Genomic DNA, 13,909 nt, shown 5'->3' with positions numbered 1-13,909 from the left:
TCTGTTCCTCACTGGAGCCGACCTCGTCCTGATTCCCACTAGTTTCTAGAACGCTTCTGCTGGGCTCCATGGCTTTGTCCCCACTGTTCCTGACCCTTGGAACCCTGACCCGACCGCTGCCGAGCTTGCTCTCGCACAGCGGTCACCCCACCTCTGGGAAGCCTTCCTTCTACCTTGCGGGAGAGGCATGCCTTCCCCCCGTCCCCCACTGTCCCCCTTGTCCGGGGAGGGGCAGGCACTCCTCAGGGCAGTGGCTGGTGTGGCAAGAGAGAGGACAGAAGGTAGGCAGACCAGACAGCCGAACCTCTGCCAAGGTGCGGTGCCCCCACATCAAATCAGGAAAACATCCCCAAAGCCTGGAGATGCCAAGGTCTGTGCCAGATGGTGCCCGAGATCGAGAGGCTAGCTGCACGGACTGCTGAGCAAGGCCCCCCAGAGCCCAGTCTTCGCAGCAAGGGCCTCATCTGTCCCCCTAGTCTCCCCAAAAGGCGGGAGAGACAGGACCACCCAGCTCCCATCCCGCTGGATGACGAGAGCCCAGTCTCCGCATCACCGGGACTTGCCCCCAAGGCTCAAAGGCCCAGATCCAGCACCCGGCCCACCACACAAGCACCTAGGACGTGGGGCACTGGGCTCGAGGGGGTCTGAAGGCACTACAGCCCACCTGCTGGCCGCCGCCGTGCTGCTGGCCTTCTTGGCGGGAGGCTTCTTCGGTTGGGCCTGCTTGGCAGGTGGGGCCACCTTGGCCTTCTTGTCGTCCTCGGACTTCGCCTTGTGCCTCTCCTTGTCCTTGTCCTTGTCCTTCTTCTTCTTCTCCTTCTCCTTCTCCTTCTTCTCCTTCTTCCTCTTTGGCTTATTCACTGGGGCCTGAGACAGGGCGGCCAGCTGCTCGTGCACGGCCTTCAGCTGGAAGATAGCAGGTGGCTGAGCAAGGCTGCCCTGGGGCTGGCCCAAGGGGGCCACAGGTGGTGGCGGGGGCTTTGGGGTGCCCTTGGAGCTACCTCAACCTTGCGGGGAGGTGAGCCAGGGCCACCGGGGCCACACCCTGCTGTGGAAAGGCAGGCAGGTCCCAGAGCAGGTGGCATCGAGCTCCGCTCTGCCCTCACTGCCCCGTGACGGCTGGAGAAGAGCCGCCTTGCCGTCCTCACCGGAAACGCGGCTCACGGGTGGCCAGGAGGCCAGCAGGTGAGCCTGGTGACACGTGCAGACCAGGACAGGTGCATAGTAACAACCTGATAAATCGCAGCCAAGGGTGCCTGGGGGGCTCAGTCGGTTAAGCCTCCGACTTTGACTCGGGTCATGATCTCACGGTTCACGAGTTCGAGCCCTGCGTCGGGCTCTGTGCTGACAGCTTGGAGCCTGGAGCCTGCTTCCGATTCTGTGCCCCTCCCCTGCTCACTTGCGCTCTCTCTCTCTCTTTTTCAAAAACAAATAAACATTAAAAAAAAAAACAAAAAAAAAAAACCTTAAATGGTAGCTGACGTTCTTCTCACCAGGTATCTTCCAGACGAAGGCAAGTCTACATAGAGGCCTGTTAGGTAGAGGTCTATTCGTCTGCACGAAGGAGCTTTTCCACAGCTTCCTTCAGAAGCCACAGGGAGGCCACGCGGCAGAAGCACAGACTGACCCAGCGCCAGCAGCTACCATGTCGTTTCAGGGACACCCCCCCCCCCCCAACATGGGCCACGAGGGGCCACCGTAGGCTGCACCTCACAGGGGAGGAAACGGATCCTCGCGGATCCCAGGCTGCCCGGTGGCTGCACCCAGGGCCACCTTCCCTGTGGCGCCGCCTCTAACGAGGCTCAAGCCGAAGTCCAACGCCAGCCCCACCGTGGTGACCGCGGGGGCACCTGCACTCGGCTCTCGGGCCGCCTCACCCCCGCAGCGGCCAGGGAGCCGGCCCCCCTCAGACGCTCCCGCGGCGGGCGAGGCACCCGGGGTCCGCGGGGACCCCCGGAACGGCCACCGCAAGCCGGGCGGGCGCGACGCCGACCCGCGGGCGCGGCCGAGGGGCCCCCGGAGCAGACGACCGCCCGCACCTGCTCCTGCAGCTCCGCCAGCCTGGTGGCCCTCTCCTCCTCCGAGTCCGAGCTGCCCGAGTCCGAGGAGCTCTCCTCGCTGCTGCGGCTGCTCTCGGCGCCCTTGCTCAGCACGGGGGCCGCGGGGGCGGGCAGCGCCGGCGCCTCCGCGGGCTCGTCCGGCATCTTGGCGAACCGCATCTCAAACACGTCCTGTGGGAGAGCGGGGGCCGCCTGAGGTCCTGGACGCCCACGAGGCGGCCCCTCGGGGCGGGGCACCCACACCCGAGGGCCCCTGAGATGCCCTCGGAGATACACCCACGGCTGCTTGGAAGGCCCCCCCTCCCCAGGCCCCGGGCGCAGGTCCAGGGACAGGTGCCACGGGGCCCCAGCCACGGACACAGCCTTCTAGGAACTGGTCCGAAAGCCCCCTTTCTCAAGCACGCAAACCTTCTGGAGACCGGTGCCTCCCTTTAGCCTCTGGGTCTGAGGCTCTCCGAGGCTGCCCCCCCTGCAAAGCAGCCCGAGTGCCTGCCTTCGTCTGACCTGTGGCCTCTGTGGGCCCCCCAGCTGCTGGGCCTGGGGGCTGGTTTACTTTCCCCCTTGGGGTCACCTTGGGGTTTTTACCGCAGCATCGCATCTCATTCCGACTCAGGCCCAAAAAAAGTCGTCCTGTCAAAGTTGGCTTTCGAAAAGCCCCCCACAGAGCAGGACCCGGGCCCTCAGGAGCACCTCCCGGCCGCCCAGGTCCCTTTCAGATGGGGGCGCGCAGCCACGTGGGGGCTCTCCCTCTGCAGAGCTCAGCCGGCTGCATCCACACCAGATGACTCACATGAGATGCCACCCCAGTGACGAGCCATCCGGCTCCAGAAGCACCCGCTCCGGGTTCTGGACCCAGACTCTCCTCCTGGGGTGAAGACCGCCCCAAAGACACAGAGGCGCAGAGCCAGGGTCTGGCCGGGCCCTGGCACGTGGCCCGGAGGGGCGCGGACCCCAGAGCTGCCCCCGCACCACTGTGGCAGCGCACGCGCGAAACGGCCATCGCTAACCAAGGCTCTCGGCCTCTGTGGCTGTGCTGCCGAGAACCACCTCTTGCAGGACAGAAGTGGGGCCTCACGGCCTCTGCTTGCACACCCGACCTGCCACCAGGGCCGCCTGGCTCCCTTATTAGGCTGCACCGGGTTCCGAAGCATCACAGGGCAAACGGAGGGGAACTCTGCTCTGAGGCACAGCGGGCGTGGTCTCGGTACGAAACCGCAGATCCCGCGGGCTTTCTCCGGGCATCCTGGGACCACCAAGGCCACTCCGCCCTCCTCCCCAGCGGGAGCCGGTCCACGGAGGGCGTGCCCCCCCCCCCCCCCCCCCCCCGCCAGGCATCAGCACGGCCCCCCCACAGGAGGACCCAGCGGCACAAAGACAGCTTCTCCGCTTCTCCCCCATCGCTCCCTGAGTCTCGGGTGGTCAAGGGTTCTGAGCAAGACAAACAAAAAAAAGCGTTCTAAGCAAAAGACTAGGAACATCTCACGCGACAAACATACTGCGTCCTGGAGACACGGAATGCTGGAAGAGAGAGAGTAGAGGTCCACGATTTTTACTCTTCCCTCCAAAACACTGTTCCAATCACACGACATTTAAAATTCCGCTGCTATTAACTCTAACAGCAACAGCGCCCATCACCAAGGGAGCGTACCGGCCCCCGCAGAAACGTGTGCGCAGCACCCAGACTTTGGCCAAAAATCCCACGCATGCACGTGCACACACACACACGTCTGTGTGTGCGAGGCGTGAGAGCACAGGTACACAGTCCCCGCACCAAAGGTCAGGCTCGCCTTCCCTACGGTTCCCACACCTCGTCCCACAAACCGCTTTCGGCGTCAGAAAAGGCCACGCCAACAGCCATCGCATACAACCTCCGGCAGCCTCGCGGCGAGGCCCCCCCCACACCCCCAGGCACGGAGCCGAGAGCAGGAGAGCTGCAGGAGAATGGACACCCCCTCATCCTCCCCGGCCCAGCTGGAGCGCACGCCCGTCCCGGAGGGCGTGTGCCCGCGGCTCGCCTGTCCGCCCCCGGGGAGAAACGTGTCCCGCGGCATTCCTGGCCAGATGTCCCCTGCGATGCCCATGTCCTTCCCGAGTGCCCACCCTGGGCTGGGTCCCGCCTGTGCCCAGAAGGCCCCTCTGCCCGGGAGCGCCTCAGGTTACCTGGAGCTTCCTGGCCATGGCCACCACCTCGTGGTCCGGGGGGTTGTATTTGTAGCAATTGGAGAACATTAACCGGATGTCAGCTGCGAAACCCTGCGCGTCTGGGTACTCGCGGCTGTCCATCTTCTTCTGTAAGACACGAGCGACAGGGTGTGACGGGCGCCACCCCCCCGCCCAGCAACCCCACTCCCCGCCAGGCCCCGCCTGCATGGACCACTGCCAGCAGCAAGCCCAATAAATAGAGTGAGAGAGAGAGAGAGGGAGAGAGAGGGGGAGAGAGAGGGGGAGAGAGAGGGGGAGAGAGAGGGGGAGGGAGAGGGGGAGAGAGAGGGGGAGGGAGAGGGGGAGGAAGCAGGACTCGAGGGCTTGGGAGGGGGCTCTGGGACCCCCCGGAACAACACCCCAGAGAGGCCGCTGCCCTGGGTGGAAGGAAAGGAGGCATCCTGGCTCCTGCAGCCGCCACGTAAGCTCTCCTTGCCCTGGTTTCCACACATTGTGTGACATTATACACGGGGGGAGCTTCAGGGGGGACGAGGGGCTTCCGGTAAAAGTCACTGCCAACACTGGCCGGGTGGGGGGGGGGGGGGCTCTGCAGGTCATGGACTGAGACATTCACTTCACCTCTCTGAGGACCCAGACGCCCCCCCACAAGCAGCACCGGACAGTCCTGGCCGACCCAGTGGAACAAGGTGGGGCCGGCAGGGGTGAGACGCAGGCAGGCTGTATGCCGAGCACAGAGGCACCACCACGGACGGGCACAAGCTGCCAGTCAGGGCGGATGGAGGGGAGACTCGGTGAGGGAGCGAGCTCCCTGGCTCTCCCGGGCCCAAGCAGAAATCATCAGTCAGCGACCTCCTGTCGGCGAGGGTTGCCCCTCTTCCCGGGGCGCTGAGCGCCACTGCAGCGCGACCCTGCAGGTTAGAGCCCAACCACCTGTCTCACTTGAGCCTAGACGAACAGAATCCCGGACTCTGGTGGGCTGAGTGCAGCCTGACTCCAGGACCCTCGGCCTCTCTAGCGCCCTGGATACATGCCCCGTCTCCCACCAGCTGCAGAGCTGCGGACAGCACCCAGGCTGCATGGCTCCAGCCCTCGGCACAGCCTCCCTACCGCGGGAGGCCCGGCTACCGGGCACAAACGGGCACCCGAGACCCTCTTGACTTCTGTACGATTTTCAGGCTCTGGTGCTAACTTGACCGCTGGCCGCCTGGGCGGGGCTGAGGCAAAGACAGGCTAAACCTAAGTGCACTGGGGGCCCAAGGGGAGTCGGCCGCTGGCTGGGGCTCCTCGGGGGCTCCCGGATGATGGGTGTTTCTCAAGGGGAGCGCCAGAGCAAACCGCCCAGGTCCCCGCAAGACGCGGCCCCCTCCCCACAGCCTCAGCGCTTCCCACTCAGCCTCTCCCTGGCCGTGTGGCCTGGACGTGTGGCTGCTCGCGTCAGGCCTCACGTGCCCCTCAAGGCTCTGGGGATTAACAAGGGCACGGGCGTCCCTGTTGTCAACAACGCCCTGATCTGGGTGACAGGAGCTCTGCCGGCCGAGCTCAAGGCTCGAAGAGTCAAAGGCCTGGGTTCCGGGCCTGGCTCCGCCCACAACGCACCCACCCGTCCAGCCTCAGCTTCCCGGTCCCTAAACAGCAGGGGCGCGTGCAGACGAAAAGGCCCAGCCCCAGTACCCCGCCGACCCAAGTCCCAGCCAGGTCACTGCATGGGGAGAACGAGACGGGCAGACGGCCCTATCTGGGACTGAGGGGGCAGCCACCTGCCGTCAGCCTGGAGCCAGGACCCCACAGACCCTACGGAGGGAGGGAGCCTCCACGAGGCGAGCGCTCGGCCTCCGAGAACTGCACCTGGGAGCGCGTGTTCCCGCCGCCCCACGGTCAAGACTGGCTAGACAAGAGCCGGCCTCGGCCAAGCACGAATCTGAAGCACGGTTAGCGATCTTCCCCGGGAAGGGAGGCAGCCACAGAGCTGGGATCTGCTCTCCACCGGCCTCTGCCTTGCTGGCACCTTTGCGTTCGTCCTGCATTTGTACTGACTCGTGCTGGTCACGAACCGTCCAAAGCCAAGGTTACCAGGCTCCCAGTGGGGGCAGGACCTAAGGTATCTGAGGAAGAGGCTTGGTCACTCGAATGCTTCACCAAGCGCCACCACCGTGGTGGGGGGGGGGGGGGAGTGGCGGACAGCCAGGTCTGTCCTGCCTGAAACCCACACGCGCCGGGGGGAGGAGGCTCCAGTAAGGAGACCCTGCCCGAGTCCGGCAACAGTGGGAAACCAGGCAGAACGACGGAGACCAGCCATTCCGGGGCCAGACCCTATCCGTGCAAAGGCGCCACCACTCCCCTTTGTGGGGTGGCTCTTGGGGCCACAAGGGCAGCTTGCAGAGGAGGTGGCCTACAGTCCCCCACTGCCAGGGGCGTTCCTCGGAACCTCGGGAACCAGCACCGGGCCGGCTCGGAGCGCTCTCTGAGGCCGGAGACGGGGGGAGGGGGGCAGGTGTGCTGGGGCCCGAGCCCGATCGAGACAGGGGGTCAGGAACCCCACCTGTGTGTGCTCAGGGAAGACCGCTGGGAGCTCATCCCAGCCCTGGGTCTGCTGCCCTTCGGCTGCGGCCGCCCCCCGGGCACTTTCTCTCCCCGGTCTCCGCTTGTAACACCAGCCTGGCCTGGCGCAACACCCGAGAAAGCCCCGGGCGGAGGCCCTGGCACGGGAACGGGGGGCGGGGGCCCGGGCTCTCGGTCTCAGCTCTGCCACCTGCCCCACTCCGAGGCCCCGGTCTGGCCAGTGAGGGCGTGGGTCGCCCGAAAGGGCCCCCTTGCTGAGGTCACGGAAACCGCAGACGGGCCGGCACGGGACGCGAGAAGGAGCGCGCAGACCCGGGTGCAAGCGGGACGAGGACCCCGAAGCTGCAGGCTCAGCGGGCAGAACGCGCCTCCCCCCTCCCCCCGCCCCCAGGCCCGCGGGCCCCCTGCGGCCAGCGGTCAACGCGCCAGCCCCGCCCTGAGCGGGCCCCGCGTCCGCCTACCTTGACGGTGCTGAGGTCCATCGGGTGCTTGATGATGTCGTGGTAGTCGTGCAGCTCCAGGGCCTCGGCGTCCACCGGCTTGTAGAAGGGCCAGGCGTAGGCCGCGTGCTTCTTGGACAGCATCTCCTTGAGGATGCTGTCACAGTGCCGCAAGTGCTCCGACAGCTTGCCCTTCTTGCCCGCGTGCTGGGGCACCTCGCCGTCCTCCAGGTCCTTCTTGGGCGGCTTGATGGGGCGGCCCCCGCTCTCTCGCCGCGCCACCACCTTGGCCTGCTTGGGGTCTGACAGCGGCGGGGGCGACTCGCTCCGGCTCGCGGTGATGGCCGACGTCGTGGGCGTCGTGGTGTCTGCTTTCCGCTTCACCCCCTTTTTCTGCGACAGCGACGACGCGACCGGTGAGCCCCGGGCACGAGGACGCGGGTGGCTGCGGCCGCGCTCCCAGGGCGCTATCGGCCAGGCACCGAGCAAAGCGACCGCGCGCACGCGCATGCACAGCCACACCCGTCCTCCCCGCTGCCCCCCACCCCCGCGGCACACGGGACGCCGAGGCTCAGAGGGGCCACGTTTCAGGCCCAAGGTCACACAGCTGGTAGTGGTGAGGCTGGACTCAGAAACCGTCCCCCCGAGCCGCCCCTCCGAGGGCCCTGTCCGTTTGCCCCCCGGCCTCCGAGGCTCCGGTCACACCCCAGCAGCGTGAGGTGTCACGTGCGACTCAGCTGCCATCTGTCTGACCTCGGGGGCCGTGCTGGCTCCAGAGGCCAGCATGACCAGGATGACCCCAGGACCGGGATCGTCCCCAAGCGGGACTCGGGCTAAGGGACAGCAGAGATGAACGGGATTCCCGGCTCTTAAAGGCCAGTGGGAAAGCCCCAGATCAGGGCCTCAAAGCTGGGGCTCCAGGGGCAGCCACGGTGGAGCAGGCCGAGGCCCGGAGGCAGGAAGAGCGGGGAGGGCAGGGTTGCAGCCGCGGGTCTCGGACCAAGGACTCCCAGGGGCTGATTGGGCAAGTCGGGACTTTCACCCGAAAGGCAGCGGGAGCCACAGAGAGCTCTTTTCCCCGAGGAGAGGGAATGTTAAAACGACCAACAGAGCCTTTTGCAGGCGTGTGCAGGGCACTCACACGGGCTGTGCCCGGTGAGGGAGAACCTGTTAAAGCCCGGGAGTCCTGGCACGTGCGCGTCTCTTCAGGCACCGGGCCCGGGGGCCCACAGGCATCACGGTGTGTGCTACAGCCAGGGCTCAGTGCGTCCCCGAGACCGGCTCGGCCAGCTCCCCGCCTCCCAGACAGGCAGAGGCACCCCTCGGAGCCTCAGCGCCCGGGCTGACGGCCTCACGGGGATCTGCTCCCTGGGGCGCCGCCACGGTCTCCGCCCCGGCCAAGCCACTGCCCCCCGGCTGGCAGGGGCACGAGCTGGCGGTCCACAGACACTCGTGGGCACCCACAGGACGCCAAGCGCGTGCCACAGAGGCCCGGCGGAGAGCTCATCTGGCCATGGCAAACAGGACACGCTCCAAAAACAGCCGGGCACTGTGCTCGGCAGCCTGGCCAGGCGCCGCCCGGGAAAGAGCAGGTGGTGAAGACCACGGGGGAGGGAAAGCAACGGAGGGGGCGTTTTACCTTGGGGGAGCCACTTAACCCCTCTGAGCTCCTGCTTCCTCATCTGTAAGATGGGGGAAATACTGTCTGCCCCAGAGGGCCGCTGTGAGGGGCAAACGGAAGACACACGTCAGCGTCCGGCACGCGGCCTGCCCCAGACCTCACGGGGAGCACCGGCTCTGAGCCCAGACCCGGCCGGGACGGTCCCCGCCACGGAAGTGCCAGCCACACCGGGGGGACGGATGGCGCCGGAGCTCACGCCAGCAGGGGCGGGTGCAAGGCCCCCCGTGACGCACCCGGGCCACTGCCCTAAATTCAAGCGTGAGCGGGGGAGCTGCGGGCCCCTCCACGCTCTCCCCACACCTTCCCACAGGACCCTTGCACGGTGAAGACCGAGCCTTCAGGGCCAGAGAAGCGGGGGTTCAGCACAGCCTGCCCTCACCAGCTGTGTGACCTAAGGCCACCCGAGCCTCGGTCTCCCCGTCTGCATCAGGAGCACGGAGAGAACCAAAGTCACATGTACCCAACACCCGACAAGCAGTCGGTGCCCAGGGACAGGTGGCCGTGCACCCCCCCGGCCCGCCCCACACCTGCCCGAATCCAGGAACCCCGGCCTGGCCATCAGACAGCCGGCTGACCTCGTCCCCAGGGACGCTCACCTTGACGACGGGCGGTGTGGGAGGGACCACGGGGATGATGGGCGTCGAGGGAGGAGGTGGGGCGGCGGCCGGGGGGACGGGGACCGACGTGATGTTTGCAGTAATGGTTGGCACAGGGGTGGCGGCAATGACGGGCGTCTGGGAGACGGTGGGGGGGACGCTCTGAAAGGGGGCTGCTGGGGTGACAGAGGACACGGCCGCCACTTGCTGCGTACCTTGAAGGCAAGGAAAGCACGTTGAACACACCAGGCTCTACCTGCCAGCCAGCTTCTAGAAGCTTCTAGAAGCTTCCTGGACCATCCCCTCCAGCCAGAGCACTCCGGCGCCAGGGAGCCCCTCCCCCTGAGGCCCCGGCCCTGAACCTTGGCTGCCTCCACGGAACACACCTCCCCAGGCTCTCCCTCTGGCTAGAGACTAAAATCTCAACGAGGAAGCTGGACAAGGGGCAGCCTGGGAGGAAGGGCCGGGCGTGGGACCGCGAAACCGGAGGTTAACTCAGACTCCACCTCTAACTAGCTGAGAGACCCAGGCGGAGCTCCTTAACCACCCACGGTCCCATCGGCAAAGTGTGATGGGCGGCGGTGTGGGGGACCCACTGCGGCCTCCCCCGTCAGCCTCTCCATCAGGGCGCACCTCGGTTCCGGGTTCCGGGTTCCGGCCAGGTAAGACCCCCAGGGCTCCCAGTGCTAATCCCCACTGCCCTCTCGACAAGGCACACAGCCCCTCTCCTGTCACAGAGAACGCAACACATGCCAGAGAGGCAAAGTCCTGGGGGGACACAAGGACCTCCTGTCCAGACTGCTGGAAGATTTGGTCTCAGAGGATGGGGACAAGGCAAGACCACAGTCTCCCCACAACAGCAGGCTCGAAGGCAGACAGTAACAGGCCACCAAGGGCCGGCGGGACCTCAGACAGCCCCGACTCGACAGACAGGGAAACTGAGCTCAGAGGGGCCGAGGGACCCGCACGAGAAATGCTGTTGTCAGTCCCCGGGGGGTGTCAGGATAAAGGGACCGTGCCCGTCCGCCCCTTTACCTGCACTCTGGGTTCCGCCAGCCGGCTTCCGGCCTTTGCCCTTCGGAGCAGGGGGTAATAATTCAACTTCCTCCTGGGGCATCTGGGCCACTTTCTGCAGAAAAATTTTCTCTAAGGCTTGGGCCATTAGCACTATGTCATCTGTGGGCTGAAGACACAGGGGGAGCCAAGGTCACTTGTCGGGAAAGGAACCACGCGTTCACCAAAGACATCGCTGGTTGCAGCTCAAGAAAACACTGACTCGAGACTCTGTTAAGAGATTTGCTAGGGCGGGAGGCGGGAGGAGGCCAAAGGGGCGCATCCCGCTGTGGAGACGGGAAGGGTAACAACCACCCTTCAGCCCATCACGTGGAGGAAACACAACCTTCTACCCGCTCCCACTCAATTCGTCTCTGCTTTATCACGTCGCTCTTGAAAACGGCGAAACCCCCACGAATGTAGGGTCCCATGGACCTTCCCTAATCTACTCTTCCCGCTGGAAACCACTGCGTGGACACGTTCCCTCATCGTGCAGAGTCCTCGCCGTCTCGGGCGGCTGCACTGCACACGCGAGCCCGCCATCTCTACGGGAGGGGTGTCTAGGTCCAAGGGCGCGGACGGCTTGAAGCATTTGGTTCCCTAAACTCCTTCTGAAAAGGCTGTTCCCACCTTTACCTCCCCTCCCCCCGGGGGGGGGGGGTTGGTGCGGGCAGCGTGTGGGACCCTGAGTGGGGACGGTGGCCAGAAGGGCGGAGGGCCAGGGGGTGACGTGCCCGGCCCCGAGGGCCCTCCCGCGGCCACGTGTGCCCTTACCTTGTTATAAATGTAACAGTTTGTGAACATGGTATTGAAGTCCTGCATGCACTCGCTCGCGCTCCAGTAATAACTGTTTTCTAGTCTCTTCTTGATAGTCCCCATGTCCATCGGGTTCTTTATTATCTTATGATAATCCTAGGAAAGAGATTTTCAGAGGCGTCATCAGCACCGGCCGCGTGGTCATTTCTGCTGTTCCCGAGGACAGTGACTGCACGCCGCGCAGTCTCTTCAGGTGAGTCAGGCGCCAGGCCCGGGTCAAAGGCGGGATGTGGGGCGAGCGCCCGGCCAGCCGCAAAGCCCTCCACGCCTCTCGCCCGACGGCTTCTGCCTGCGTGGGAGGTTCTTAGAGACGCACGCGACTATGCAGCCGGAGCAGGCCCCAGAGCTGATCGGCACTCTAGAGACGGGGCCAAGCCCCCTCCCGGATTCCAAACCGAGGGTCCGCCGGAGGCCGGGGCCGAGCCGGGCCCAGAACCCAGGGCCGCCAACTCCTGGCCCCGGGCTTCGCCTTCAAACGCTCAGGGTTTCTCTACTTGGGTCCAGATGAGAAACCCATCGGATGGATGGCCCGCGCCGGGAACGTGACCCCAAGGGGCGGGTGCAGCGCTCTCCAGGAGGGTCCACGGGACAGGAGGAAGACGGGTGAGTCCTGGCTCCTGCTCCCGCCCTCTCCGGCCCGTAGGGCTCAGGTCTCCCTACACTCGGGGACACGGCCCTCCCACTCCCACCGCCGCTCCTTGGTCACCAAGGGCCACGGGCTGTGCCTGGCTTACCGGCACCACCGCTGCCTCGGCCCGAGGGGCGGTCCGTCCAGGAACGGGGCCGCGGGGGGCAGGGACGAGCGGGTACTCACAGGCAGGTTGAGCTTGATGGCGTCCACGGGCTGGTAGAAGGGCCAGGCGAACTGGTGCTTCCAGAGCGTCTTCACCACCACATTCTGCATGTACTGTAGCTGGTTGGTCTTGCGGCCTGGCTTGGTGGGGTTGGAGACCTCCGGCGGGGGGCGGGTTCACAGGGCCCGGGGCCGCCGGGATCCCCGTGGGGGCGACCGTCGCGGTGGTGGACATCCTCCGCTGCTCGCTCACTGGCCGTCACAGCAGCGGCTCGGGGACGCCCTGGCTTCCACTGTGCTCCTTTCGGAGGCCTGACGTCCCATTTCTGGGCCCAGCTGGGCAGCACCTACGGGGGAGGAGGTACAGCAGAGACGGGCCGGTCACCCAGGCCCCACCGCCTCTCCCAGCCCCACGGGCTCCCGCGTGGTCGCAGTGAGGCCAATTCATCTTGCTCACGACAGTCGCCCTGGTCAAACCAGCCCTCCCCTGTCACCCAACCGTTCTAACTACGGCTCTCAGGCTGGGGCAGGGAGGTAACCGAACACGGGCCACCTGGCCACGCGGGCAACGCAAGGGCGGGAAGGCGGCCGTCCGGGCACACGGCAGCGGTGGGAGGCGGTGGCCCCGGACGCGGCCACTCCTGGCTCACTGCCCACCAACTGCCTGCCTGCTGGGGGCTGACTCTGACTGTTCTTGGCCGTGGCACCTTTGGGGGAATGATTCACACGTAGACAGGGCTACAGCATCGACCCCGCAGAGCCGAGCCGGGCAGGCAGGACGTGTGCGGAACCACGCGCGGCGTGTGGAGCTGGGCCCCCGGGGCAGCGAGGTTCTGATGTAACCACGAGAACGGGTGCTGGTTTGTGATGGCGGGCGGGGGTATGACACGCCCGGCCCCGGGCCAATCGGGAGGGCAGGGGAGGGCACGCCCCACCCTCCTGTCTCAGGAAATGAGGGCTGCTGTGGACCTCCCTCCCCCCCACCCCCCGCCAACTTTCAGGGATGCCCTCCAAGCTCACGGCTGGAATCCAAGATGATTAACTACACCCCAGAACACACAGGCCGGCCCCGACATCAAAGCCCCAACATATCCCGGGGGGCAGCCGGAGGCCTCGCTTTTACTCTCGAGGGGACTGTTTACTTTACGAGTGGACTGTTGACCGCCTGTGGAATGAGAGCACCGGGCCACATTTCTGAGCCCTGCTACACTCCAGGTTTCTGTGTGTCCCAGTCCGCGTCACAATATCCAGACAGGTCGGGGCGGGGTGGCAGTGCCCTCTGCATGAGGGGCCGGGGGGCACCAGGGGACGTCACCGGGACGGCACATGTCGGTGACCGCCATCAGCCACCCTGCCCACAACTTGCAAAAGCGGATGGTTAAGACCTGGGGAGTTCTGTGAGCTGGTTAGCACCCTGTGGGTAGCTGGCCGCCTGCCACGTGGGCGTGTTCACGCCAAAGTAACGGGCACCTACTACAAACCACCGCGAGCAGCACGAAGGGGGTTCAGACAGGCAGCAGGGGCAGCTCTGACGCACCAAGCAGACCTGCGGTGCATTCGAGGGACACCCTGGAACCACCACCACCACGAGTGCCGCGCCCAGCTCCCTGGGGAGCCCCCAGCCCCACCCCCCCTTCCACGCACTTCCGCGGTGAGCTGGCGCCTCTCCCGCTCCTCCGGGTCGCCAAGCCCGGGCAGCAGCACGGTCGGCATGGTGTCCTCGGCCCCCACCAGCGGCTCAGCGGGGA

At 65.9% G+C, this 13,909-nt stretch overlaps 1 protein-coding gene across 1 annotated transcript in view; it reads right to left on the bottom strand.

Moving 5' to 3' along the window:
- Nucleotides 1-13,909, bottom strand: part of BRD3 (bromodomain containing 3) — a 34,999-nt gene that overhangs the window by 9,134 nt on the left and 11,956 nt on the right. Inside the window, 9 exon segments of the mRNA XM_053908508.1 lie at nt 665-906; nt 2,040-2,231; nt 4,221-4,349; nt 7,244-7,615; nt 9,500-9,714; nt 10,535-10,682; nt 11,327-11,464; nt 12,183-12,332; nt 12,334-12,508. Of these exon segments, the coding sequence (XP_053764483.1) occupies nt 665-906; nt 2,040-2,231; nt 4,221-4,349; nt 7,244-7,615; nt 9,500-9,714; nt 10,535-10,682; nt 11,327-11,464; nt 12,183-12,332; nt 12,334-12,396 (1,649 nt within the window). The 5' untranslated portion in view covers nt 12,397-12,508.

The sequence above is a fragment of the Panthera pardus genome, unplaced genomic scaffold (assembly GCF_024362965.1).
Source record: "Panthera pardus isolate Hobbes unplaced genomic scaffold, ASM2436296v1 HiC_scaffold_20, whole genome shotgun sequence".
NCBI classification, from domain to species: Eukaryota; Metazoa; Chordata; class Mammalia; order Carnivora; family Felidae; genus Panthera; species Panthera pardus.
The sequence above is the reverse complement of the archived record's forward strand: the minus strand, read 5'-3'. Positions and strand labels throughout refer to the sequence as shown.